The 26,392-nt window shown below is 44.7% G+C and overlaps 4 protein-coding genes and 3 non-coding genes across 14 annotated transcripts in view; 5 read left to right on the top strand and 2 right to left on the bottom strand.

The window, feature by feature from the left end:
* The first annotated feature begins 48 nt into the window (after positions 1-48).
* Positions 49-6,883, top strand: Gnl3 (G protein nucleolar 3). 2 transcript variants are annotated; one of them, XM_005085218.4, is made up of 15 exons: positions 49-202; positions 1,254-1,312; positions 1,712-1,849; positions 1,963-2,067; positions 2,249-2,329; positions 2,697-2,829; positions 3,866-3,978; positions 4,236-4,356; positions 4,692-4,779; positions 5,107-5,281; positions 5,358-5,500; positions 5,585-5,721; positions 5,812-5,966; positions 6,139-6,190; positions 6,289-6,883. In XM_005085218.4, exons 1-15 carry the CDS (start codon positions 190-192, stop codon positions 6,369-6,371), a joined length of 1,596 nt encoding a protein of 531 aa, XP_005085275.1. In that variant the 5' UTR covers positions 49-189; the 3' UTR covers positions 6,372-6,883. The 2 variants fall into 2 exon arrangements, with proteins under 2 accessions (XP_005085275.1, XP_040603776.1); XM_040747842.1 differs by lacking the exon at positions 49-202 and adding an exon at positions 612-630.
* On the top strand, positions 2,873-2,949 carry LOC121141034. Its single transcript, XR_005877983.1, has one exon. It is a non-coding gene; the product is annotated as a small nucleolar RNA SNORD19 (small nucleolar RNA).
* Positions 4,025-4,103, top strand: LOC121141039. Its single transcript, XR_005877986.1, has one exon. It is a non-coding gene; the product is annotated as a small nucleolar RNA SNORD19B (small nucleolar RNA).
* Positions 4,979-5,053, top strand: LOC121141035. The gene has a single exon (XR_005877984.1). It is a non-coding gene; the product is annotated as a small nucleolar RNA SNORD69 (small nucleolar RNA).
* On the bottom strand, positions 6,788-18,835 carry Glt8d1 (glycosyltransferase 8 domain containing 1). 3 transcript variants are annotated; one of them, XM_021236034.2, is made up of 10 exons: positions 18,781-18,835; positions 14,940-14,997; positions 14,758-14,856; positions 10,911-11,121; positions 9,396-9,513; positions 9,094-9,178; positions 8,138-8,250; positions 7,729-7,895; positions 7,530-7,642; positions 6,788-7,300 (listed from the first exon to the last, which is right to left on the bottom strand). In XM_021236034.2, the coding sequence occupies exons 2-10, from the start codon at positions 14,953-14,955 to the stop codon at positions 7,110-7,112; spliced, it is 1,113 nt and encodes a 370-aa protein (XP_021091693.1). In that variant the 5' UTR covers positions 14,956-14,997; positions 18,781-18,835; the 3' UTR covers positions 6,788-7,109. The 3 variants fall into 3 exon arrangements, with proteins under 3 accessions (XP_021091693.1, XP_021091692.1, XP_012980033.1); XM_021236033.2 differs by lacking the exon at positions 18,781-18,835 and adding an exon at positions 18,276-18,757; XM_013124579.3 differs by lacking the exon at positions 18,781-18,835 and having other exon boundaries at positions 14,940-15,253.
* A 245-nt stretch (positions 18,836-19,080) lies between these two features.
* Positions 19,081-20,742, top strand: Spcs1 (signal peptidase complex subunit 1). The gene is made up of 4 exons (XM_005085217.4): positions 19,081-19,450; positions 19,733-19,792; positions 19,876-19,962; positions 20,421-20,742. Exons 1-4 carry the CDS (start codon positions 19,415-19,417, stop codon positions 20,544-20,546), a joined length of 309 nt encoding a protein of 102 aa, XP_005085274.2. The 5' UTR covers positions 19,081-19,414; the 3' UTR covers positions 20,547-20,742.
* A 1,619-nt stretch (positions 20,743-22,361) lies between these two features.
* Nek4 (NIMA related kinase 4) overlaps positions 22,362-26,392 on the bottom strand; it is a 45,967-nt gene continuing 41,936 nt past the window's right edge. For all 5 annotated transcript variants that reach the window (XR_005877924.1, XM_040747835.1, XM_040747837.1 and 2 more), the window contains one exon: positions 22,362-25,648. Coding sequence is in view for 4 of the 5 variants with exons in the window: in XM_040747839.1 (XP_040603773.1) it covers positions 25,556-25,648 (93 nt within the window). In the remaining variant the exon portion in view is untranslated. The remainder of the gene's footprint in view (positions 25,649-26,392) is intronic.

Genomic DNA, 26,392 nt, shown 5'->3' with positions numbered 1-26,392 from the left:
GCACGCGGGCCGGGGCGGGGCGACGACGCGCTTTACGGCCGCCGCAGGGAGCGCGTGACGTCGGCGCTCATCCGCTCGCCGCAGCCACCGCCGCAGCCGCCGCCGCTTCAGTGCGCACGTGGCGCCCGCCGAGGCCGGTTCGTCTCCGAGACCGCTGCTGCTTCTGGAGGGCCCGCTGCCGCCGCCGCCATGAAGCGGCCGAGTGAGTGGGAGCGGGAGCGGGGGCGCGAGCCGGGAGGCGGGTGGGGGGCTTCGCGGGCCGTGGCATCCGTGGAACTGAGGGTCGGGAGGCCCAGGCCCGGCCTCGGCCTGCTTCTCCAGGGCCCGCCCCGTGGAAGGGGAAGCTGTGCCCGCGAGGGAGAGGCTGGGCCGTATTTACGGGGTTCACGTGCCCGAGGCCGTTTTGTGCAAGGCCAGTAGCCTTTTGGGGCCCGGCGATGCCCTTCCGTTTGAGGATTATTCGGAATGCGGCGGTGGCGAGAGCCCGCAATCGTGCCCGCGTTAAAGATAACGCAGTGGTATCCAAAGTCTGCCAGCCTGGGCTGTGCCCTCAAGCCCTTGCTCAAAAAAGAAAATCCTGCCTCATCTTTCGTTTTGGGGTGCTTTTCCTCTAGAAGCTGGTTTCACTCCGTAGGTGCCGGGTCAGATTGACGGGGATTTGGAAGTGGAGCGTGTGCTATTGATTAGAAAATAGCCGGCGCTATTTTGCAGGGAAGATCGAGGGACGGATCTGTGTATCCCAGCCTCCTTTAAGTGCCCGGCCGGCTTGGTCTCGGCCTTCAAAGCGCTGTTTTAAAAAGGCGTGTGTCCCGTCTTCCAACCCCTCTCACCCCCATGAGTCTCGTCTAAATTGGTTGACATCACAACGTTGTGGTCAGTGTTACAGAAGTATAAGGTGGTGTCTTGAGGCCCAGGGATATGACTGAGCTTATAAAGGCCCTTGCCACCCAGCCAGACTGTCATTCTCCCAAACCCACAAGATGGAGAGAACTTCCACAAACTGATCTCATTCCAAACACAAAATAAGTATGGAGGATTAGCACTCGGGCGCTGGGTGCTCTTCCAAAAGACCAGGGTTTGAGTACCCGCAGCCACGTGTCCGCTCGCTGCTTGCTGGGCGGGGGATAAAGCCCTCGTGGCTTCCTCTGCAAGACCATGGCATGGCTGTGGTTGGTGCCAAGACACCAACCACAAAATCTGTACGCATTGTTTCTTAGAAAGCCATTAATAGTTTTTTTGTTTGTTTTTGGCAGAGTTAAAGAAGGCAAGCAAGCGTATGACCTGTCATAAGCGTTATAAAATCCAAAAGAAGGTAAGTGTTCCTGGGAGGCCTCTCCATGGGGAAGGAAGGCCCTGTTAATGATTTAGGGGTTGGACTTGGACACAATCTCTTAAACACAAAGAATGCTGCTGTTGGGAAAGTTCAGGGTGAAAGCTGGAACTCCACACTGTGATGTAATCTTTACAAAGCATTTGACTAAAATTTCTCTTTTATTCATGTGTATTCTGTGTAATTCCAACTGAAGTTCCATTTTTCTAGGGTGCTTGACATTTTTTATAAGGGCTTATTGCCTGGATTCTAAGTGGCAAAGTGTTTTGTAGGGTGAGGATTTTTTTTCCTTCCCTTTGTACTATGCCGAGGATTGAACCCTTGGCCTCATGAATGCCAGGCAAGCTCCCTTCTCCGACCTCATAGTGTTGTTGTTAATAGGTCCGAGAACATCATCGAAAATTAAGGAAGGAAGCTAAAAAGCGGGGTCACAAGAAGCCGAGGAAGGACCCTGGAGTTCCAAACAGTGCGCCCTTTAAAGAGGCTCTTCTTCGTGACGCCGAGCTAAGGAAACAGCAGGTAATTCAGTGAGCTGACACTTCCCAAAGAATGTGGTATGATTGTGTGTGGTTTCTATGCTAACTGAAACCATCAGTCTCCAGCTCATTCCTTTCTTTTTGGCTCTGCCACAGCTTGAAGAACTAAAGCAGCAGCAGAAACTTGATAAACAACAGGAAAGGAAAAGAAAACTAGAAGTTAACCCTGGCGATGAGCAATCTAACGTAGAACCCCAGCAGGTAAGGTCTCCTGAAAAATGAGTTGTGCTGTGCAGCAGAAATAGAAAGATTCATAAGGAAATGTATGTTGTATCCTATTTAAAATATCAAATATATTGTCTGTAGTTGTCTATGGAAATGTTAATATGCTGGCAATGACTGCTGTTTCTGATTATATGTATATATTTTTAATATATTTTAGGGATCTGAAGAACCCAAAAGCAAGAAAGCTAAACCAGGCAAACAGAATCCAAAGAAGTTGCATTGTCAGGAACTTAAAAAGGTATCTTAGTATAGGTCAGTGTCAGAAGTGGTACTGAGATTTGAAAACTTGAAAGCTCATTTGTAAAGTGGGAACCTTGGAACCCTTGCAGTCTAGAGGGTAGGTGGTAGATTCTGGGGACACCTTCCCAGCACTACTCACCCTGATGCTCACTTCCCAGGCTCACTCCGGTCTGTTGACGGAACCTGGCTATGCCTTCTCAGTACTCTAAGAAGTACTCTAAGAAGGCCCATTAAACCACATAGTTCGTGGGTAGACCATGTGTTCTGATGTGATCGGAGACTCGTGTTTTATCAGAGGCTGCTAGGCACATTTATTTGACTTTATTCAACAAGGAATGCTGTTCTCAGGGTTTCTTATTTGACAGGTGATTGAGGCCTCAGATGTTGTGTTAGAGGTTTTGGATGCCAGAGATCCTCTTGGCTGCAGGTGTCCTCAAGTAGAAGAAGCTATTGTCCAAAGTGGACATAAAAAGCTGATACTTGTGTTAAATAAATCAGGTGAGTGGAAACGATCCCCTTTATCTCCTGTTTGTGTACTTATGAGGTATGAGGAAAATGTCTGAACAGTCTGATTCTCACTGAAGACTGATAAGATCCAACTCTGACCTCAACAGAACCAATGCATGTGCACTCTGGTTGCCAAGGACATGGGGAGGAGGTGGTTTTTGCAGATGATCCAACTGGACTTTCCTGTTCTGCTATTCAGTACTTAGTCTCCCTTGATTTTAAGAAAGATTCTGGAACTGCTGTGTTTCATATAGGAATTGACAACTCTGCTTTAATCTGGTGTGCAAGATAAGTTACTACATGTCTGGATAGGCTTGAGCAGCAGGAAGAAGAGAACCCAGAAGAATGACATGTAGAGAAAATTTGTCTTTTCCTAATCCTTAGCAGGGTTAGCATATGCTAAATATAAATAAGGAATTGCAAGCAGTGGTTTTTAAGCCTCAACAAATGGGGAGGTATTTTGAAGAGACAAATACAGGAAAGTGATTTTAAAATACGCGTTGAGCTTAAGAAGTTGGTGCCTCTTAGGTGAGGAATACTGGACTTTGGTTTTTCAAGACAGGGTTTTTCTGTAACTTTGGAACCTGTCCTGGAACTTGCTCTGTAGACCAGGCTAGCCTTGTGGTGAGGGCATAGGTTGACCTGGTCCTTCAGTTGAGCGAGCAGTACCAGAGATACTGAGATTCAAAAGTAACTAACTTGCTGCCGCACTCAAAAAAGTGGTGTGCTGCCTAGCACCACATAAAACCAAGCATGGTGACACGCTTCTGCGATGTCGGTGAGAGGACCAAGGGAGATTCCAAAGCTCTTGGTCATCCTCAACTACTCAGTGGTTTTAAGGCCAGCTTGGAACACACAGGACTGTGGGAAGCATAAAAGTGAAGATGCAGTAACATCTCAAGACACGAGTGATGTGACAGGCAGTTTGCTTTTGCCTTTAATTCCTTTTGAAAAGTGGGAAATGTAAATGAATACAAATTAGTCATAAAACCACCAAATTGAGCCTTTGCCTTTTTCCAATTACCAGATCTAGTACCAAAGGAGAATTTGGAGAACTGGCTAAATTATTTGAGTAAAGAATTGCCAACAGTGGTGTTCAAAGCTTCGACAAACATGAAGGGTAGACAGAAGATGCTCAAGGTACTGTGTGTGCTGTTAGTGATGGGAAGTATGTTTCCTCGGCTTGTGATGATCGAAATATGATGAGTATGCAAAATGTTGATTAAGATGAAAAACAATAAGATCCAACTCTGATTTCATCAGATCATCTGGAAGGCAGGAGAGGCTAGTGACTTTTCTAAAAACTGGACTCTGGTGCCAGACTCACTGGGTTCCACCTGATGGTGTTTGATAGAATTACTAAAACTACTGTATTTTGGGATTTTTAATATCTAAAGGTAAAGAAGAAGAAAGCTGTTCCATTCCAGAGTAAACTCTGCTGTGGCAAGGAAGCTCTTTGTAAGCTGCTCAGGAGTTTTCAACAGTCATGTGGGAAAGATATACAGGTTGGAGTAATTGGTAAGTTTCATTCAGGACGCTTACCTTATTTACCGTTTAAGTCTAAAGATATTTAAGTAAGGGTATCACACTGAAATGTGAACAGGTAATTACAAAAGAAAGGATTTCCGGGGAGGGAGAGGGAGCTGGGATTGACATGTGAAACAAGATTGTTTCTAACCTTAATTTTAAGAAAAGGTTTTTTTTTCTCAGATGTTAATTCTAGCTTAACTCCCCCAAACACTTTAAAATATATACATCTACCAGTTTCAAAAGTGGGAATCTAAGAGCTCTTGGCAGCTAGAACGCTTGTCTGATATAAGTGTTTTATAATCTGTGTTTACCTTTATTTGTAGGTTTCCCAAATGTGGGGAAAAGCAGTATCATTAATAGCTTAAAACAAGAAAGGATATGTACTGTTGGCGTTCCTATGGGACTTACGAGGTAAATATAACCCAGTGGTTAGAAAGACATGAGTAAAAGACCATTGGTGCTGGGCTAGGAAAGTGCTTGGAAAGTCCCAGCTACTCCAGTTGAGTCTGAAAGGTTGAGGAAAGATGCAGTGATGGTGACGTGTGGATGTGTTGCACTGTAACATACAGTGCTTATATGAGAGGGGCTGTGTGTGTTAGGGTTTCACATACACATGAAGCAGTGATGACAAATTGGATCTGACTGCTGTGCTGAGCTTGTTCAATCCAACCCTGAGCTTCATGTTTGTTGTCTTGCCATTTGGGTAGGTTGGTATCTGTTAATTCCATCTTTTTCTAGGAGCATGCAGATTGTCCCGTTGGACAAGCAGATCACTATCATAGACAGTCCGTGCCTCATCGTCTCCCCATGCAACTCCTCTGCTGCGCTGGCTCTCCGGAGTCCAGTGAGCATTGAAGAACTAAGACCATTAGAGGCTGCCAGTGCCATTCTGTCCCAGGCTGACAGTCAACAGGTAAAGGAATTGCCCTTGAGCTCCTTACCACTGTTCCTTATCAACAGATTAATGATGGCTGCATTTTGTTTTTAAGGTGGTATTAAAATACACTGTCCCAGGGTATAAGGATTCTCTGGATTTTTTTACTAAACTCGCTCAGAAAAGAGGTCTGCACCAAAAAGGTGGAAGCCTGAATGTTGACAGTGCTGCTAAACTGCTGTGGTCGGAGTGGACAGGGTAAGGTTTCTTTATATTGGCATTGAAGACGATGTGGGATACAGGGGTTGAACTGTGTTTGACAGATCTTATTTTTAATGCCAGTGCCTCATTAGGTTACTACTGTCACCCTCCTACATCCTGGAATCTTTCTCCACATTTTAATGAAAATGTTGCAGCAAACATGAAGAAAGACTTTAATCTAGAAGAACTAGAAACAAATAATGCACACAGCATACAAGGTAAAATTGTTTTTCTGGTATATAGATGAATTTTACAGTGACAGTATGCTAGTCTTACCTGTTAACATGGGTTTTACTCCTTTCCTCCAGTCCTGAAGGGCCCTCATTTAACTAATAGAATCCTTTTCCGGTCCTCGGGCCCCACAAATGGAATAATAGAAGAAACAGACATACCTGAAGAATTGGCAAGACGGAAAAAAGGCAAAAAGGATAGTGAAGATCAAGGGAATGATGAGGAAACTGATGTGAGTTTGCTTCTAAAGCTCAAGGGAGTTTCCTAGCATTGCAGGACAGAAAAATGGGGATGGGTCAATGGTACAAATAACAGTTTATGGTTTACTGCGTGCTGCTTGGGTATTTCAAACTGAGCCAAGTCTGTACCCTATTAATTGCATATCACATTTCTGTGGTCCACAGGCAGAGAGTTCAGATGCACCCCCTATAGAAGACACCAGGGAGTCAACAGCAAGTGAGTCTGGGACAAAGGAATTATTACAACAACATAGTTTGAGCACAGTTGCTTTTATTTTTGTGTATTAAATTGTGCTTTTCTTTTTCTCTATACAGATAAACCATCGGACAGGTCATTGACTTTGGAAAAAATGAGTCAAGAGGATGACGACTATGACTTTAAAACAGATTATGTATAACTGTTATAGATGTTAAAATGTGTTGTGTATGGTCTCCCAGATGGGCATAACACAAACTGTAAATCTTGTGAATATGTATCTTGTGGATATGAATAAGTGTTAACATGCATTTGTATTTAAGATTTTATTTATGACCAGGCATGTGGTGTGTACCTTTAATTCCAGCCCACGATAGGCAGAGGCAGGTGAATCTCTGAGTTCGAGGCCAACATGGTCTGCAGAGTGAGCAAGTCCAGGACAGCTATGGCTACACGGAAACCCCGTCTCAAAAATAATGTGGATAGGAGTGGGTGGAGGCTCTAGAACGCATTGGATCTCCTGGAACTAGTATATATAGTGACTTGATGTGCTGTAAATGGAACCCTGGTGTTTACATTCTTAAAATTTGGGGGAAAACAGTTGTCTGGAAGCAAAGATTTATTGGAAAAGGTAGATTTTATTTACAAACTGGGCCACATGTTACAAAAATAAAGTGAAGCTGCAGTTCCTCCTAACTACAGCTGCTAAATGAACTAGTGATGGTTTTATCAGTTTGTCCCTTTAGGTCAACCAGCAAACATTTGGTAAGGCAGATGGAAACATTTTAGTCATCTGGGAAGCTGACTGCTATAGAAGCAATTTGTGATCTCTCCCCTTTTCTGTGGGCTGCTACAGAGAGACCTAAGCCTAACACTGTTGACTTCGCATATGATGTGTCTTCCAGGATTTCCTGAGTGCAACATTTAGCTTAATTGTAGTTCACTTTATGTTTGAGGTATCCACATGTCTTCGGATTAAAGTGAATTTGCCAGTTGGATCTGGAATATACCATTTTTCCCAAACATCAGCATATGAAGCAGCTCTTCCCCAAGGCTTGAAGTGACCATTCCAGTGAAGTAACTTGGCAGCCTTTACAAACTGGGGTGAATACCGTTTTCCAGCACTGGAACCTTAAATAGAGAAAAGCGCCTAGTGACTACTAGCAGACAAAGCAGCAGATACTGAGGGAAACACTGAGTATAAATAGCTCATCCCAAAGGAGATCTTAGATACCAATTTGTGATTAGCTTGAGTCCCTGGCTGTTTTTCTAAGTGGCTCTTCCTGACTTCAAGCTTTCAGGGCAGCAATGCTGCCTTAGCATCCCAAATGCTAGGATTACCAGCTTGAGCTCTACTTACCAAGGTGGCGAACATTCCACATAGGGTCAATGGTGGAATGCTGTTGATAAAACACGATAAGCAGAGGAGGTGTGGTGATGCTGCCAGCCAGTGTTCTACTGTACAGTCCCTCTCTAATAAAACAAAGAATGTTAGTAAAGAGGGCTGACCTAGGTTTATCAGTAAAGACCTAATATATCTAAATCAGTTACATACTTACTCTACATTGAGTTTCATCCATTTCTCCAGCTGGTTAGTTACATTCTGTCTTTTCCATTCAGTCAGGTTTGCAACAAAAACTCCAGGATTAAAGGAGCAGGTGCTGGCTTTCATGGAAAGTTTACGAATTCTTTCCTTTTTATAGTCAAGATAGCCAATATAATTGTACTAGAAACACAAGTGAGATAGTTGCTGTTTCACATAAGAATTTTTATAAAGTCAGTAGCTGAACTAAGGAGACTTCTCAAGCTATTACCAAAAAATTTCATGGAGATCTGAAATAGTTGGTTGTGAGGTCTATAAATGAATTTACAGAAAACAGGCATGCATTCTGGAGTGAAGTAACTGTCTAAGATTGAGCTCTGACTTCAAGCTTTCATGGTGAGTAAGGTTTGCAATAAGTAATCTACCTGGTTCCCTGCTCCACGGATGATGACTTTAGTAGAGGTGGAGTCACAATCTTCTGAAAATGCAGCAGCGTGTCCTGGCTTCAGTGGTGTATTGTACAAAGAAAGAATATCCCCTGCAGTGAAGTGAGCAATTTGCAGTTGTCTTGAGATTCTGTTCCTGCTACCTCCCCCCCCCCCCTCAGTTTTTGAAACAGTTTCTGTGTAGTCCTGGGGGCTCTCCTGGAATTCATTCTGTAGACCAGGCTGGCCACGAACTCACTGAGATTGCCTGCCCCTGCCTCAGTGCTGGGATTAAATGCCTGCACCGCCACCACCCTGTAATCTGTTACTCTCACTTTTTTTTTTTTTTTTTTTTTTTTTTTTTTTTTGGTTTTTTGACACAGGGTTTCTCTGTAGGTTTGGAGCCTGTCCTGGAACTCTCTTTGAAGACCAGGCTGGCCTCAGAGATCCACCTGCCTCTGCCTCCCGAGTGCTGGGATTAAAGGCGTGCGCCACCACCACTTGGCTCCTCCCACTTCTAATGGTGGCCTTTTAAAGCAGATCATCTGTAAGTCTATAACTTGACTGCTGCAGATGTTGGTAGCAGATGTCTGAATAACAGATGGCAGGTGTGGCTACCAAATACCTGGAGGATTAAGGGAAGTAAATCTGTTTACCCCTTATACATGATAATAGAAGTCTTTACCATTGTCCCCATTTTTGGTTGGGTACTTAAGATTGTTAAAGAATGAACTAAGGTTGTTCATTGTTGAGTATGAACTAAATGGCCCTCGTGGCAATATTCTTCCCTCTTATCTCTTTGCTCCCTTAGATAGCTATTGGTCCACACTCCCCGCTCCAGGTACGAACGGTGGACTAGCAGCTGGCTCTGACTGCAGCCCCGAAACCCCAGCTTCTAACAATTGTCATAGAATAACCCTTACAGCCCAGAATCCAGATGAAGAGCCCTTTAGTACCTTGTACAATTACATCATCATCCATGTATATGGCCTTCTTTGCACTGGGAACCAGAATTGGCAAGTAGAACCTTGCAAAGGTTAACTGAAAAGGAAAGAAGCATCAGCATGGGGTATACTCGCTGGGCTCTTATCTGTAGAAGCTATTAAATGTTCTTAGAGCCCTTGTAGAGACAGGCAGTGGACTCCTGGCACTGCTCAGGCTTGGTCCCTAGGGAACTACTTGCACTGTACCCTGAATTATCCAACTATTCTAATCAAATATAGACACCCCAATAAAAACAAAGACACATGGAACTCACTGGTTTCATGGACTCCCCCTGGTCAGGATCCTCCTTTACTTTCCCTTCCAAAAGTTTAGTGTCAAAATTTACAATTTTGTACCTGATGCTTTTCAGGGAAACACTGTTAAGCCAGGACCTGATGAAGAAAGAAACATTAGTCTTAAACAGTCTTGCTTCTGAAATCTGAAATATAGCCTTATCTTTCTATGCTTTTCTGACAGTGGTATAATGCAATATGAGAGAAACTCAAGGTACCAAACAGATGTTTCAAGTTCTTTATCTCTCTAATACTAGGGGTTCTTAACCTGAGATGAAGGCATTCCCACTAAAGTTCCTTCTTAACCAAGAATCTATGGGAGAATCTCTTCTAAAACTTTACTGTAGGAACTCCAGACTTGATAACACCCTGCCAAAACATGGACTTAAAAATTTTTATTTTTTTGGTTTTTCGAGACAGGGTTTCTCTGTATTGTTTTGGAGGCTGTCAGTCCAGCCCGGCCTCAAACTCACAGAGATCCGCCTGCCTCTGCCTCCCGAGTGCTGGGATTAAAGGCGTGCGCCACCACCGCCCGGCTCCCGGCACAATTCTTTTCTTGAGGCATCATCTTATTACATTGCCCAGGGTAACCTTGACTCACTATTCTCCCTGAGCCACCCAAATGCTGAGATTACAGGGTGAACCACCATGCCTAGCTAGGCCATAAAATTTCAGCCTTCCAAAAATTGACATAAATTATAATGGTAGTAAAGGCTACTTATCAATAAAACTACGTTAAACCTGTCAGCTGTAGAATGGTTACTAACTTCAATGACCTTAAGACATTCACCCACCTGACTCTGAGGCACTGTGACAGGAGCCCATGTTACCTGCAGGAGCACTACACATTTTTTTTTTCTAGTCCATTACAAACCTGCAGTATGTTTCTATGTCTCAGATGGATTTATTTTTTTTAAGAATGAACATAATTTTCATGAATGTGACCCATGGAGAAAGCCATAGGACAGAAATACTTAGAACTCTGACAATCTGTCAGACCATCTACTTTTTAGAATAAGTTTTGAGACTTTTGTTTATAATTTTTTAAGGCAGTCTCATACACCCAGCCTGTAGTCAAGGATGCCCTTGGAACATCTGATCCTACTTCTATCTACTGAATGCCAGGAGGACAGGCATAAGCCTCCACAACCAGTTTCTGTGATGCTGGGAACTGAAACCAGTGCTTTGTGAAAGCATAGTGGTAAGCTGTGAGTAGTAAGTAAATATATTGCTTCCCTTATACAGAAAGTCGGGTTGCCAAGCATTAGACACATTACTAAAAGAACTGCAATTAACAGTGTGACAACTAGTTTAGTTCCTGACATAAATTATCATTTCTCCTGCCACAGAGGCATGACACAATTAGATAGAAAAATATTTGGGTGTGTGTGTGTGAAAACTTAAAACAGAAAGATATAATGTAAAGTGGTTCCTGGCTTAGCAGTAGCCAGTGAAGAGCTTTGGGCAGAGGCAGTCATGAGGAAACCAGTGCTCACCGGAGATGGCCTTCTGTACTGTTGAGCGTAACAATGTAAAAAATCACATTGGAGCGAGTGTTACGATGGATGCTATTTATGGCTGCAATTGTCCCACCCAGCCTGTCTTCAGAGGCAGCAATGACCACAGGAATCTCCTCTTGTCTCCCATTTACTGGATGTTGAATGTCGGCAACAAAGTCTATGGGCTGAAGCCCCAGAATTCCTGAATCTGAGAAGAACACATGCAAGGAAAGCACCAGAACACAAGAATCTCATGAGATTTTGTCCTTGTTTGGGCTTCTTTTGTTCTTCCAAACAGTTTCATTATGTAGTCCTGGCTAGCCTGGAACATGCTATGTAGACCAGGTTGGCTTCAAACTCAAAGATCTCCCTTGCTCAGCAAGTCCATTACTTTTGTTTTTTTGAGACAGGTTTTCTCTATGTAGCCTTAGCTGTCCTGGAACTTACAGAGACCTACCTGCCTCTGCCTCCTGAGTACTAGAATTAAAGGTGTGTGCCACTACCATTCAGCTGGCAGCAAGTTTTTTACAATGTCCAAGATATGGAAGGAGATAATATGAGAATTACAATTTACTTATTCTTGCTCATTAACTTTGAAGCATACAATAGAAAATTGTGTTTCCATATATGTAATCACTTTTAAAGAAGTGGGAGAATTTTAAAAAATTTGGCAACACTGTTAGTATACCATTAGTAGGGAAGTTACAGAACCTTTTTAAAATGTATTCTGACAGTTTATAAGCAACCTTAAAGGGGTATATGGCCTTTGTCTTAATTCTTTCTTAAGAACAAAATCTGAAATAGAGAAGAGTCAGATTTTTAGGTTGAGGATCTAGTTCAGCTGTAGGGTGTATGTTCCGCATGAATAAGGTTCTGGGTTCAACCCACACACACCAAAACAAGCCACCCTCTGACTTATGCTTACGAAAACCTAGAAACAGATTTTCAAACCACATATCATATGGAGGCATAAAAATCAATGTGAGGGATCATGATCAGAATTTACTCTCTGTGGTGCCAGAGATGCACCCTGCCCCTAGCACATGTTACGAAGCTCTCTGCTAAGCTAAATCCCTAGGTTTATGGTCTGAGTTTACCTAGGAAAAGCTTTGGATCTATACAAAATAACTGCAGTATTCTGTAAACCATGCTTCTTGCCTTTTATGATACAGTGGGACCTCCATATTTATGATTTCCACCTCTGGATTTAGTTAATCACAGGTGGAAAATATTAGAAATGACTTAAATCTGTAGAACCTTGATTTTTATCATTAGCACCTCAACAGTACAATACAGCATATCCATATGCTATACAAGATACATGTCATCTAGAGATACTTTATAGTACAGAGTAAGATGTACACAAGTTATATGCAAGTTTTTTTGTTTTGGGTTTTTTTTTTTTTGCAATTTTATACAAAAGATACAAGTATCTGGGGGCTGGAGAGATGGCTCAGAGGTTAAGAGCACTGGCTATTCTTCCAGAGGTCCTGAGTTCAATCCCCAGCAACCACATGGTGGCTCACAACCATTCGTAATGAGATCTGGTGCCCCCTTCAGGCCTGCAGGGTTACATGCAGACAGAACACTGTATACATAATAAATAAATAAATCTTAAAAAAAAAAAGATACAAGTATCTTAAGATTTGGTTCCTATGCCCAGTCCTGTGAATATAGAAGGACAGCTATTATATTAACTCTGTCATCAATGAACATTGAGTCTTATTATATGCTAGATAATATCTAGCCCTGGAGTTACAACTATGAATAAAGCATGTAAATTTTAACCAGACAGATAACTATGTCTATGTATCTTACTATGGGATTGCCATCAAAATTTGAAAGTTATTTTTTAAAAAATGTATCTTCTTGTGGATTCAAATAAATTTGACAGCATTAAAATTACACACACAGATAAAGTAAAAAGGTCTTAATTACATATATGAAGTTCACATTATGCTTCTGATAAAAATCACATGGAAAAGCTTATGTAGGTTAGTATAATCTCAAATGTATAGAAAAATGCATATAATGAGAAAAGAACTGGAAGACATCAGGTCAAAATTTTTATAGTAGTTTCTCCTGTCAATGAAATAACTTATTCAACTAACACTGACTAAATAATTACATCTTCAACTCCAAATGCTGGACTTACAGATACGAGCTAACTCTGGCTTTACTGACTTTTTGAGAAAGAGTCTTATGTAGCTCAGGCTGACCTCAACTTGGTACATAACAAAGATGGCTTGAGCTTACCCACTAATGTTACTTATTGTGGGTATGTGTATGTATGATGTGTGGGTGTGGGTATGCCATGGTGCACACCCGAGAGAGAAAGTGTGTGTGTGTGTGTGTGTGTGTGTGTATGTGTGCATGTATATATAATTTTTTTAAAAGGAAGTCTTGCTATTGCCTATACTGGCCTCAAATTCACTATCTTTCACCTTGTCTCAGCTTCCCAATTGCTAGGACTTGTGACGTGTGTCATCATATCTACCCTCAAAACTTATTTTTGAAAACAAGAACATTGTAGCTCATTGTAAAGAGAAGCTGTTGACCTTGCTTGTTTCTTACTGGCTAGCTCTGACTTAAATATTTATCCCATAACTGCCAATCTAAGTATTTCTCTTACCAGACGGACATCTTACTTCTCTGGCGGGCTACATAATGACTCCCTGTGTTTATCCTACCCAGAATCCTCCTCGACTCCTAGTCCCACCTATCTTGCTTCCCTATTGGCCAACAGTGCTTTATTGACATATACACAGGTCTTCCCCAACATAATTAATATAGCCTCCTGTGTCTTTATTTGGGACTGATGCAGCACTGGAACCCAGCTGGCAAGAAGGCTTCTCTTTACAGCTCACAGCTGTAATCCCATCACTATGGAGGCTAAGGCAGGAGGATCAGGGATTCAAGAGCAGCCTAAACTACATAGTGAGTTTGAAGCCAGGCTGAGCCATAAGATTCAGTCTCAAAACAACAGAAAACAACAAAAAGGTATCTACACACCCTGAAGCCTCAAACATCCCTCATTACCACGGCAGAATGGGATAAACAACTAGATGGTTACAATCTAAATCTACAATACAATGATTTTTTTAATCATCTGAAAGGACTTTATGATTTCTGTTTATGACAAAAGACATATTGATGTGATTGCTAAGTTACCAGATAAAAGAAAGTCTCCGTATTGACACTGTAGTGACAAAGGCAAACATCAAATGCCAGGGCCTTGCCTGCCTATACCCATCTTCTAAAGCTCTGACTGATAAAATGCAAGCAGGTGGCAGTCCACAGACACCCCTTAGGCCTCTGACTTGACAGAAAGGTTTCACTACAGAGAGAAGAGGGGGAAGCACCATGTGAAATGACGAGGACCCGCTATGCCTATGTTGGGGTACACTGCAGCCCCTGACTCCCTCCCTCTTCTCTGGCACTGCCTACTCCGTCACCCACTATCCACCTTACCCAGATAGCCTGAGCAAGGCAATTTCTAAAGATAAAACAGCCCTGTTTGGACAAACTACTCAGGAAGTAGAGCTTGCACACAGACCCTGAATCTGAAATAAACTTCCCATCCCCAAACCCTCCTATATAAACTCCCATTATTCCCTTCCTCCTTTTTCAGACATCCCTTCCCCACTGTGTCTGTCCTTGGGAGTGTCGTCTGCTGAGGTCACTGGTCTCTTTTGGCCTGTGGACTCTTTACACTGCCTCAAAGGCTTTGTAAGTCCAAGAAGCAAGTTTCCTTTTCTTTAGCACAGAGCTCTAAATGTGGGACATGGGGACTCTCGGGCCCTTAACAGGAGACAGCATTATGGAGTTAGTAGAGTTCCAATACCTGAAACTTCATTCCTTAGCAGACTACTCAAGCTCAGGAAGTTATGATGCAAAACCAGTAAGAGGAGAACAACGGCCAGGACCCAGATGATGATGTTTACTGAAACAGAGGAATCTGCATTACATCTTTTGGCTTTGGTCAAGGTATAAAAACAATGGAATTTGGAGAGAGGCAGAACATACCTTTACGGAATGACATCCTTTTCTTTTTTTTGTCTTACACAAACATTAGAAACTAATCCTGTAACATAAAAGTCCCCAAAGTCAATAAGTACATAAGAATGGTCATCAAAATACTTAAACTCTCTTATTCAGACACTGTTTTTTTTTTACTACAAGGCCCGGCCAGAGACTTATTTTTAAATTGATAACTTCCAAGCACCCAATCTGGAGCCTGAAAAAAACTTTTTTTTTTGTTTTTTGAGACACGGTTTCTCTATATTGTTTTGGAGGCTGTCCTGGAACTTGCTCGGTAGACCAGGCTTGGTCTCAAACTCAGAGATCTGCATGACTCTGCCTCCCGAGTGCTGGGATTAAAGGTGTGCGCCACCAACGCCCGGCAGAAAAAAACTTTTTAAAGATCTATTTAGCTGGGCGGCTCACGCCTTTAATCCCAGCACTTGGGAGGCAGAGGCAGGCGGATCTCTGTGAGTTCGAGGCCAGGCTGGACTGACAGCCTCCAAAACAATACAGAGAAACCCTGTCTCGTAAAACCAAAAAAAGGGATATTTATTTTACAAAACACTTTCAGCCACACCACAATGCTAAGAAAGTTAATCTAAACTGTGTGTGCATTGGACATTTAATTTCCCAAGGTCTTTATAAAAGCAGGGTTATCTGTTTTAAATCAGACCATGGGCCATATTACAAATTTGAGGCAATATAACTCAGCCTTATAAAGAACAATCTAAAACACATGAACATACTTCTTTTGAGAACAGTGTATACAAAATATTACACGAATGAACTTCCTCTGTAAAAAATATGCACACTATAGACTGGAAGGGTGGCTCACTGAGTGCAGGACAAGCCTGATGACCACAGTTCTACCCCAGAGACCATTGAGAGAACTGTTACACACACACACACTGAAAATTCTGAAAGTTAAAGAACACACATTGTGGGCTGGAAAGAGAGCTCAGCCTATTAAGTGCTTCCCGTGCAAGCCAGGACCCAAGTCAAACCTGCAGAACATACATAACAGCGGGGTTTGGTAGCAGACGGGTATCCCACCGCTGAGATGAAGGGGGGGTCCCTGGTGGATGGCCATCTTGAGGAACATCCCCTGAGGCTGACTTTTGGCCTCCACATTTGTGTTCTTACACACACACAGGAATGTGCACACACAGAAAAGAATTCACATTACACCTGGTTACTTGTCTGTCACATCAAGGTGGAGCCTCACCCACTGAAGCTGGCAGACGGGAGCTACTTAATAAAGCCTTAACACCTGCCTGCTTTGATCCAGTACCAAGCCTGGATCAAAGTGTCACTCCAGCAAATCCCAGCTAGTTGCTGGCACTAAAGGCAATGTTTTAGCTCTTCAACCTCCAGGGACGTCAGCTACAGGTAGCACTACACATGGATGTGAGTCACATGCATCTGAGCTCCAGTTAGCAGAACGTCGGGAACGCACCTCAGTCAAGTGCTGACTGTACCAAGTAGACACACATGATGGAAAGCACTTATGAAGGGCCCAGTTACCACATGAAAGACACCAGCTGTCAGGGTAAATCTGACCAGTGCTGTTTCCTGGTAAGGAAGGTTCCTTGGTCTGTCTAGGAGGAGCTCTCAAAACTTACATAATAGTAGCAACATTTTTGTCAGAGCACAATTGTGTACAATTTTCTTCACTATGAAAACTCATGATTATTTGCTCAAAAATTATAAAACTTTTATATACCAAACCATTTGTATAAAGAAAAAACTCCTCATAAATACACACACACACACACACACACAGGAAGCCCAAGACAGACATTACCTATTAATATGAAAGAAATCTTAAGGAAAAAAATTCTTTTGTTTATTGTTTTCAGACAGGGTCTCAACTATACAAGCTCAGGCTTTTGACCCTGCTGCCCAGTGCTGAGACTATAGGACTGCACCGTGTGTGTGTGTGTGTGTGTGTGTGTGTGTGTGTGTGTGTGTGTGTAGGGAGCAGGCAGACTGACATCAGGTGATCAGGTTCCACCTTACAAGTTCTCTCAACTGAATTCCAACTTGCCAGTCTATTCTGTCAGCTTGATCTCAGGATTTCATCTCTTCACCCATCATCTCCCTAGCCAACCTCCACCTTTAAAACAAACAAATATGCTAGTTACCTGTATTTATATGCAGTCTCAACTACTTTTTATTTTCCCTCCTATTACTATGGACATATTCACAAGAAGCTACCCCACGGGTGCTCTGTACCGTCCTACAACTGTTTTCATCAGCAACATGACCTTCCTCCCCCTTTTGCTGGATCACACCCAGAAGCATGCTAGCATGCTCTGGTGTCTTTTAGTTAGTTACAGAGGGGGGGCGGGGCGGGGCGGGGAGTAGAGGATGGACAGGGTAGCACTCTGCATCCTTCACGCTAAAAGACTGGAAAGATTAGAAACACTCTTCTCCCTGCCTTCCCTTCTCTGTTCTCAGACGTCTGTGCCTATTTTCAGTCGGCTCTCACTTTCCTGCCCTCTCCTCACACCAAGAACCTCACCCTCCCCTCCCAGGTAGGAAGCTATCACACCTAAGTACTTGCATCCCATGAATGTAAGCTCTATGGAAACAGGAAGCTAAATGCCGTATCCCGGGCACTGAGACCATCCCCACCAAAGAGCAACAGGCATGTGGGATCTGCTGACCCGTTTTGCTAATCCGGGGGCATCCGGTTCTCCAACCAAGGAGAGAAGGCAATCTTAACAACCAAGGGCAACCAATCCCAGCATAAGGAAAGGCACGCGTTCTCGCATCATTTTACAGTTCAACCACTTTATCACCCGTCCAGCGACTGCCGTCCTGTGAGGTGCACAGGGTCTGAATAACTATACTTGTATCAGAGTGAGTCTATTTATACATACTAACAAATCACAGGGAAGGAGCAAGGTGGGGAAGGCCTTTCCATGTACTGGCTCTATGGCCGCAAGTGTCAAAAGGGTCCGTGTTTTTCTGAAGGGTGGCAGAGCACAAAGACCCAGGCATTCTCTTCACCCCTTTGCTGACTAGGTCCCACTGGACGTTCATGGTCAGGAAACGTCCCCAAGACCCACACTGCACCTCCCTGCGTTCCATCTCCTGGATGCCTCCCGTCCACAACTAATCCAAGAGCCATGTATTTCTGGAGTGATGTGGCCATCTCCCTTGACACGTTCCCAAGATCTAAGTCATAGCTGTGCCCGGGTCTCTAGCTGGCAAAAAAAAAAGATTGCGGCTCGTTCCAGGACAGCCTTCCAAAGCCAATAGGCACAGAAACAACACACACACACACACATATCAATCAATTAAATAAATTGACCGGACATTGTTGGCACATGCCTTTAATGCCAGCACTCGGGAGTCAGATCTCTGTGAGTTCGAGGCCAGCCTGGTCTACAGAGCGAGTTCCAGGACAGCCTCCAAAACAATAGAGAAATCCTGCCTCGAAAAAAAACAAAAACAAAAATAAAAACTGGTGACTCCTGCATCTCACCGTGCGTGCACAGAGTCCAGAGAGGCAGACGGCCCCAGGGGGCGGGATCCCCGGGACGGGTACCCCATCCGGCTCACTAGGCACGGGAAGGGAAGCTCGCGCTTCTGAGATATACACCACCCTTAGAGAGGGTGAGAGCTCAGGGGGGGAGCGTGAGAGCCATGGGGCCCGGCAACCCGAGGAGTCGAGCTGAAGGTGGGGCGTGGGGCCGCCAGGGCCTCGCTCTCTCGGGGTCACCGACGGCCTCCTGACTCTCGCGGGGGAGAAGGGGAGGGAAGCGGGCGCTCCAGGGAAGCAGCCACGAAATGACACGCCAGGTCAGGGCCGGAAGCTCTGCGCGGCCGCCTTTACCTGCGCCGGGAGGAGGGGCCGCCGCCCGCGCCGCGCCCCGGCCCGCCCCGCCAGCTCAGCGCTCGCCCGCCCGCCCGCCCGCCCTGCAGGCCCCGGGCCCCCTGCCGGCGCCGCCCGCGTCCGCCGCTCCCCGCTGGCCCGCGAGCCCCGCGACACGCACGCCGGGCCGGGCCCTCGGGCCGCGTCCCGAGAGCCACGCGCAGCAGGCGCCCACGGGGCAGCCCGACCGCCCGGGTCCTCCCGAGGCGAGGCCGTCGCTATGGAGACGCGGCGCGCGCCGGCGGCCGTTAGGGGCAGGCGCGCGGCCCCGCGGGCGCCCTCCGCCGCGGTCGCCGCTCCCCGGCGGCCCGTTGGCACCGACCGGCGCACGATGCTCGGGGCGGGTGGCGGCCCCGGCCCTCGAGAGCAGCGCGCCGGACCCTCGGGACCCTAGGGGACGTACCTCCGCTGGCGATGGCGCGGGGCGGGGCCGGGGGGTTGTCCCTGCCCGACGGAGACATCCGCTTCCGGGGCCACGGCCGTGGGACTGAGGGGCTCGGCGGGGCGGCCGGGCAACGTTCGGTGTCGCAGTCCGAGAGCCCTGCTCCTGGAAAACCGGCTTTCCCTGCTTTGTTGTCGCGCTTCTCCGCCCATCATGCTGGAGCATCTGAGCTCGCTGCCCACCCAGATGGTGAGGACGCGCGTCCCGGGCCCCCGCACGCCCCTTGGCAGCCGCGCGGCCTCTGAACCCCCGCCGGAGCGCGTCCCCGAAGACTGCCCTCTATCCCCAGAGAGGATTCCCTGGCTCCGTTAGGATGCCCAGATTTTCCCCGGAAAATCAGGAAAATTTGCTTCCTTATTCGGGCCCTTCTGGGTGGGACACCTGGACACCCCTGCCCCGTGCCAACCCTGAGTTCCCCACAAGAATTGCGGTCCGGTGGTGGTGGACTAAATCTGCCCCTTTCGTCCCTAGGATTACAAGGGGCAGAAGCTGGCTGAACAGATGTTTCAGGGAATCATTCTTTTTTCTGCAGTGAGTATTGCTTTTTTACCTTTCGTCTCGTAATCCTGTCGCCCCCGGTTTGACTGTGTTTAATATACTCGGTTTCTTTTCAGATAGTTGGGTTTATCTACGGGTACGTGGCTGAACAGTTTGGGTGGACCGTCTACATAGTTATGGCCGGATTTGCTTTCTCGTGTTTGGTAAGAAGTTTGTGGCTGTTTGAGTATTAGCAGCTACACAAGTTTTCTGAGTTGGGAAACTTGGTTGGACCTGGTTGGGAGAGCCAGAATCAGCTCTTTCCTCATCTTTCCCATTTATGCTTCTGCTTTCTATTATTGGAAAAGTAGAATGTTAAGTAGTGTCAGGTGGTGTGAGCTGCTCAGAAGAGCAGGGGCTTTTTAATTTCCTTTTGCGGTTTACTCCAGGCAGCAAGAGAAAACATGGCAGGGGTATCCCGTGCTCACTCTGCCTCCATCTTTCTATAAGTTCTTAAAACTGAATGTGTAAACACGTAAAGTTTGCTCTAACTGTAAGTCTTGCCTGGTCAGTTTGTTAATCTTTAGCAGGGTGGTTATTTGGGGACCAGACATTGTGTGCAGTATGATTTTCGTAAACTTTGAGTGGAGATAAACGCTGCCTTCTCTCCATTCTGATCTAGCTGACACTTCCTCCATGGCCTATCTACCGCCGACATCCCTTGAAGTGGCTACCTGTTCAAGACTTAGGCACGGAAGACAAGAAATCAGGGGACAGAAAAATTAAGAGACATGCTAAAAATAATTGATGGGACCTTTCACGGTTCAGCACCTGCTTCTGTTTTCCTGTGTGATGAGCTGAATTGCTTTCGTAACCAAAAACATGAGCTTAAACCACTGCAGAGGTCTGTTGTCCTTGTTTCGTTTCTGATCCAGCTGTGTTTTAACCATTTAATGCCGTCCTTCATAAGCATGTGGTGCATAATAAATGCCTCGTAACTGGTAGTCCTCTCTTGGCTTCCTAATACAGGTTCTCACTATGTACATCAGAGTCCTCCTGCTTCAGCCTCCCAAACTGCTGAGATTACAGGCATATGCCACTACTCCTGGCTTGATAATCCAATATGTAATTATCAAAGATTCACAATCTGAGTCATTGAACTGTTTTAGTGGTGGGTTTTACTGGTGGTGGTGTTTTTGTTTAGTTTGGGTTTTTTGAGATAAGGTCTTTCTACATAGCCCTGGAACTCTCTATGTAGACCAGGCTGTCCTTGAACTTACAGAGTTCCACCTGCCTCCACTTCCCAAGTACTGGGGTTAAAGGTGTGCCCCACCCACACTTAGCCCAAATGGTTTCAATTAAAACTCATGGTGCAATTCTGTGTCTGACAGATCACTTTTGTTGTATATTGCAACTAAGAAGCCAAAATTAGGTGGGTTTTTTTTTTTTTGTTTTTGTTTTTTTTGTTTTTACGAGACAGGGTCTCTCTGTATTGTTTTGGAGGCTATCAGTCCAGCCTGGCCTCAAACTCACAGAGATCCGCCTGCCTCTGCCTCCTGAGTGCTGGGATTAAAGGCATGCGCCACCACCGCCCGGCCAAAATTAGGTGATTTATGTTTAGAAAATAAAAGCACCATCTTGTTCTGTTGCTGCAAGTTCCTACATTTTTTAAAATTCTCACTTTAAAAAAACTTTATTTGGTTTTTCAAGACAGGGTTTCTCTGTATAATAGCTCTCACTGTCCTAGAACTCGCTCTGTAGACATGACTAGCCTTGAACTCACAGAGATCCATCTGCCTCTGCTTCCCAAGTACTAGGATTGAAGACATGTGCCACCACCACCCGGCTAAAAAGTTTTTATTTCATGTGTATGTGCATGTTGAGGTAGAAGACAGTTTGCAGCGTTGGTTATCTTACACCATCCATCTGGCTCCTGGAGATGGAACTCAGGTTGTCGGATGCTTTTACAAGCTGATGTGTAGCAACAGCCCCCTTGTCTCTCTATTCCACTGTTTGTGTTTGTTGAGAACATTTATGTGTTTGTATGTATTGTGTGTGGGCCCACATGTAGACATCAGAGGACAGTTATAGGAGTCAGTTCTTTCCTTATGTGTAGGTTCCAGGGATTGAATTTAGGTTGTTAGGCTTGACAGCAAAAACTTTTGCCTGGAGAGCCATTTCACGAACCCTCTGCCACCCACCCCAGGTTCTTTTTAAGTAATTCTAATTGATTGGAGAGGAAAAGGTCTTAGGCTCAGAGATCCCAGGAGGCCATCAAACTCCAACCAAATACTTGTTAGGTGGCTGTCAGGATGGGGAGCCTAGTCTACTCAACATCTCTCTGGTGCCTCCATCCCATTTAGTCTAAGCCAGAACCATGGTGGCCAGCCTGACCACCAGTCCAGGGAGGAAGCAAGCCTGAGGTGAGGGGAAATAAGAAAAACAAGGGCCTGGGAGTAAAGGAGAAGAGAGACCTGGAGATGTGAAGGGGGCAGTCAGTTCTTAATAGCAAACACCTCTGAGAAAGGTACCATGTGAATCTGGTAAAATAGCACTTTGGCACCTGACACAGGAGCATTTAAGTAGAAATGTGTGTGTACTTGAGAGAGACCAAAGTCATAACTACAAAGCTGGGCATTCCTTTTAATATTTCCAAAGCACTGAAAAGAAAAGTTTGCCTGAGGCTGGAGTGGATGTGGAAGAATTATTAAAAGCAATGTTGAGTTTAACATCAGCAAAGACCCTAATTCAACAAAATCATTAAAGATTCTTTTAAAGAAGAGTTAAGACAGAAGATGAGGCATATTGTTAAGTATAGTAAGTGACTGAAAAGTTAGAAATTTCCAGGTGGTGTTAAAAATCAAGGAATCCTGGAGAGATGCTCAGTGGTCCAGAGGACCCTGGGTTCAATTCCCAGCACCCATGTGGCGGCTCACAACTGTCAGAACTCCAAAACGGGATCCAGTACCCTCACACAGACATATGTGCAGGCAAAACACCAGTACATAGGGAAAACAAATCAAGTTAGTTTATGAAATAAAAAGGGTGAAAACGGGAACAAAGATATACTAGGCAGAGGCAGAAAGGAGGGTAAATGGTGAAAAAGATGAGAATTGTCAGGGGTTGGAGACATGGCTTCACAGTAAGAGCACCCAGTTTCCATCCCTAGCACCCACGTGGGGCTCACAACCGCCTCTCATTCCTGGTGCAGTCTTGATACATATTAATTTTAAGTTTTTTCCTTTTAGCTATGTGTGCATACGAGTGCAGGTGCCTAAGGAGGCCAAAGCTGAGAATCCAATTTGGGTCCTCTGCAAGAGCAGTACAGTCCCTTAACTACTGAGACATGTCTCTCCAGATTCACATTCATTTGTGTGTGCTGTGTGGGCAGGTGCACCACGCATGAATGTGGAGGCTACAGGATGGCTCTCAACCATGCGGGTCCCGGGTCAAACTCAGGTCGTCAGACGTGTAGATAGAAACTGAATGAATGAACAACATGGAGGAAATTGTAAAAAACAATATGGAAATGTGAAAACATGGATTTTTTTTTTTTTGAGTCAGTCTCACAGTAGCTCTGGCTGGCCTGGAGCTCACTACATGACCAACCAGACTGGCCTAGAGCTCAGAGTTCCTGCATCTACTTTCCAAGCACTAAGATTAAAGGCGTGCACCACCATACCTGGCCTAGTGGTTTGTGTCTGGAGAATTTTTCTGAAGCCAGAATGATAACTGGTAATACATTCATGCCAGTAAGTTAGAAACTAAAGGAGAAATAGGACTGTCCAGAAAGACGCAGGTTCCAGAACGTGCAAGAAATGGAGCACTCCGGAAAGCGGGTTGTTTGCTGAAGACTTACACCCAGCTGACGGTGGGTCTACAATTTGTTCTCATAAATCGGTTCTTCAGAGTAAAATTAAGAGGCCTCAGAGGCTAGGCTATGATCAGAAGACTATAAGGACATGACATTTTATTTTATTCAGTACTTTTAACTCTTGGCACAATAAAAACAAGGAACTAAAGGAGATCATTTCATTAAAATATTGATGTATAATTCTCAAAGAAAATGATTTTTCCTCCTACAAACAAAACATTTGGAGATGGGTGTAGTGGTACATGTCTTTAATCCCAGCACTCAAACATGCAGATCTCTTGAGAGTTTGAGGCCAACCTGGTCTTCATAGTGAGTTCCAGGACAGCCAGAGCCACATAGTGAGACTCTGTCTGAGACAACCACCAAAAATATTTGGAATAACTTTCAGTCCTTCAAATATAAAGGTTATAGGACTGGAGAGATGGCTCAGCAGTCGGGGCGATTCCCAGTGCCCACGGCAGGTGGCTCACAGCCACCTTAAGGCCATGGTGTGGGATGCCCTGCATGCTGTGAATATGTGTTGCTTTTATTGTTGGATGATTAAAGCTGCTTTGGCCAATGGACAGGCAAAATATAGGTAGGCAGGAATTCCAAACAAAAATACAGAGAGGAGGAAGGTAGAATCATACAGAGACTATGTAGCTGCCGGGGAAGGAAGATGCCAGGGCATCACCGGTAAGCCACAGCCACACGGTGATATAGATGAGTAGTAATGGGTTAATTATGAGAGGGGGGGGGGAGAGAGAGAGAGAGAGAGAGAGGAGAGAGAGAGAGAGCTCGCCAAAAATAAGCCTAAGCCATTAGTCAGACAATTAAAAATATATATTAAGTCTCTGAGTGGTTAACTTATAGTGGCTGCAGGTCAAGTGGGACCAGGATACATGGAAAAAGTCTCCTCTACAAAGCCAAGTCCAGGAATCCAACACCCTCTTCTGGCCTCCTCAGACACCTACACACACACACACACACACACACACACACACATACACACACACACACACACACACACACACACATCTTAAAACATGAAAATTTACTAAAGACTTGTATTTTATTTATAAAAATACCTCTAGAGGGATATTACTTACTATAACTAACACGGCATGTGATATACAATGACTTTTTCTCTTTGAGATAAGGGTCTCTAGTATGAGCTGGCCTTGAATTTGCTTTGTCATCCGAGCTAGCACTGAACTCAGGACCCAGCTGTCTATGGTTCTCAGACGCGAGGGTTCAAGTGTGCCTCACTGCATCCAGCCCTACAGTTACACATTTAAAATATACATAAAATGCACATGAAAACCAACATTGCAGCATCCAGGACTAAGGACAGGGACTTTCCCTAGACACTGCTTAGTTGAAAGAGGAATTCGCGTTTAAGAGATAGTTTTGCTGGTGCAAAGAAGAAATCAAGCATGTTAAATCATGAGTCACAAAGCTACAGTTTAGACTGAACAAAAGTTCTAAGACTGAACTCACTAAGGTCAGATTAAATGAAAATCTTAAACATCCATTTAAGTGTAAAAAGAAAAGGTTGTTCAAATGCAACACAGAACTTCCCGTTGTTTACATCCATTCCCAGAATAGTGAGTTGGCGTTGGAGAGTAAGCATCACTGCTCTCCGAGAAACAGATGTCCTCGTTTCTCCTGCTGCTTTTGTCAATGTAGGAAAAGAAACTGGATATAAAGTTGGTTTAAGGCTCAGTAAACAGTAACAAATATAACATTTTGCTCATAAAAATAAAATGATATTCAAAGGTTTTCTTTTGTGAACTTGTTTCACAGTAGGCAACTCTGTCCAATGTTTTACAGTAGGAAGACCCCCAAAGAGATAGTGAAGGACAGGAGTGGCCTCTGAATAACCAAAACAGCTTTTTTGTTGTGTTTTAGTCGAGAAACCTCTGAAAATAGTCTCTAGTTCTGGCAGCAAGTTAGAACAAATCTCAAAAATTCACATTTTCTTCAAAAAACTTCAGCTGGCGAGCTTTCACACTGTAAGCTGCATACTTGTCCCCCATGTGCTCCCGTAACTGTGCCTATTTGAGAAACAGACAAGAAAATCAGCACATAACAAAAGCAATTCCTGTAATCTTTAAAACAAAGGCCTTCCTAAATATCACACTGTAATAAACAGGTCCATTTCAGCAGGAGGTGCCTTGGGGGTCACTATTTCAGATGAGCAGAAGGCCCTGAGCCCCAGGCCGGCAGCTGACACCTGCTTGTCTGAGCTGGAAGAGGCAGGGAGCTGTGGGCAGCTGGCCATGAAGCAGTCCACCATCAGAGAAGGGGGTCTCAGGCCCCAGGCTATCATTAGGTAAGCTAAACCAACAAGGTGGCAGACTCCTAGGATTGGAGCTTTAGAAACCACTGTGTCAAATCAGCATGCCAGCCACACGTGCCTTTTCTCTATGCTGCATCCTTTTCTGCTGAGTCATACATTAAAAACTGCTTCAGTTTCACTGCTCTAACAATACCAGGGAGAACACCTATGGGGAAATATTACCAGTTTTGTTTACATAAAATTACTGTGTATGAGTTCAAACATGCCACAGTGCATGTGTGGAGGCCAGAGGGAAGGGCAGTTCTGTGGACTTGGCCCACTGCTGACTTCTACGTAGAATTTCAAAACTGCAAACCCAGTCCTGAGTCACACTGACTCAAGCTCAAGGGCTGCCTGAGTGAGTCTGAAGCCAAGCTAAGTAACTTAGTGAGACCCAATTTCAAAACAGAAAAGGGTGAGGCTTACAAGGCCTGACTGACACCCCGAAAGTCATGTATCA

This window comes from Mesocricetus auratus, unplaced genomic scaffold (assembly GCF_017639785.1).
Source record: "Mesocricetus auratus isolate SY011 unplaced genomic scaffold, BCM_Maur_2.0 Super-Scaffold_100006, whole genome shotgun sequence".
NCBI lineage: Eukaryota > Metazoa > Chordata > Mammalia > Rodentia > Cricetidae > Mesocricetus > Mesocricetus auratus.
The sequence above is the reverse complement of the archived record's forward strand: the minus strand, read 5'-3'. Positions and strand labels throughout refer to the sequence as shown.

Bases quoted from the DNA above. Each gene is read 5' to 3' on its own strand.
- Gnl3 (XM_005085218.4), top strand. The intron at 2,068-2,248 runs GTAAGGTCTCCT...AATATATTTTAG, and splicing joins CTAACGTAGAACCCCAGCAG to GGATCTGAAGAACCCAAAAG. The intron at 6,191-6,288 runs GTGAGTCTGGGA...TTCTCTATACAG, and splicing joins CACCAGGGAGTCAACAGCAA to ATAAACCATCGGACAGGTCA.
- Glt8d1 (XM_021236034.2), bottom strand. The intron at 7,896-8,137 runs GTAGATTACTTA...TTGTGTTTCTAG, and splicing joins TCCGTGGAGCAGGGAACCAG to TACAATTATATTGGCTATCT. The intron at 7,301-7,529 runs GTAAGTAGAGCT...TCTCTATTTAAG, and splicing joins GTGGAATGTTCGCCACCTTG to GTTCCAGTGCTGGAAAACGG.
- Spcs1 (XM_005085217.4), top strand. From the start codon at position 19,415: ATGCTGGAGCATCTGAGCTCGCTGCCCACCCAGATG. The intron at 19,451-19,732 runs GTGAGGACGCGC...TTTCGTCCCTAG, and splicing joins GCTCGCTGCCCACCCAGATG to GATTACAAGGGGCAGAAGCT. The intron at 19,793-19,875 runs GTGAGTATTGCT...GTTTCTTTTCAG, and splicing joins GAATCATTCTTTTTTCTGCA to ATAGTTGGGTTTATCTACGG.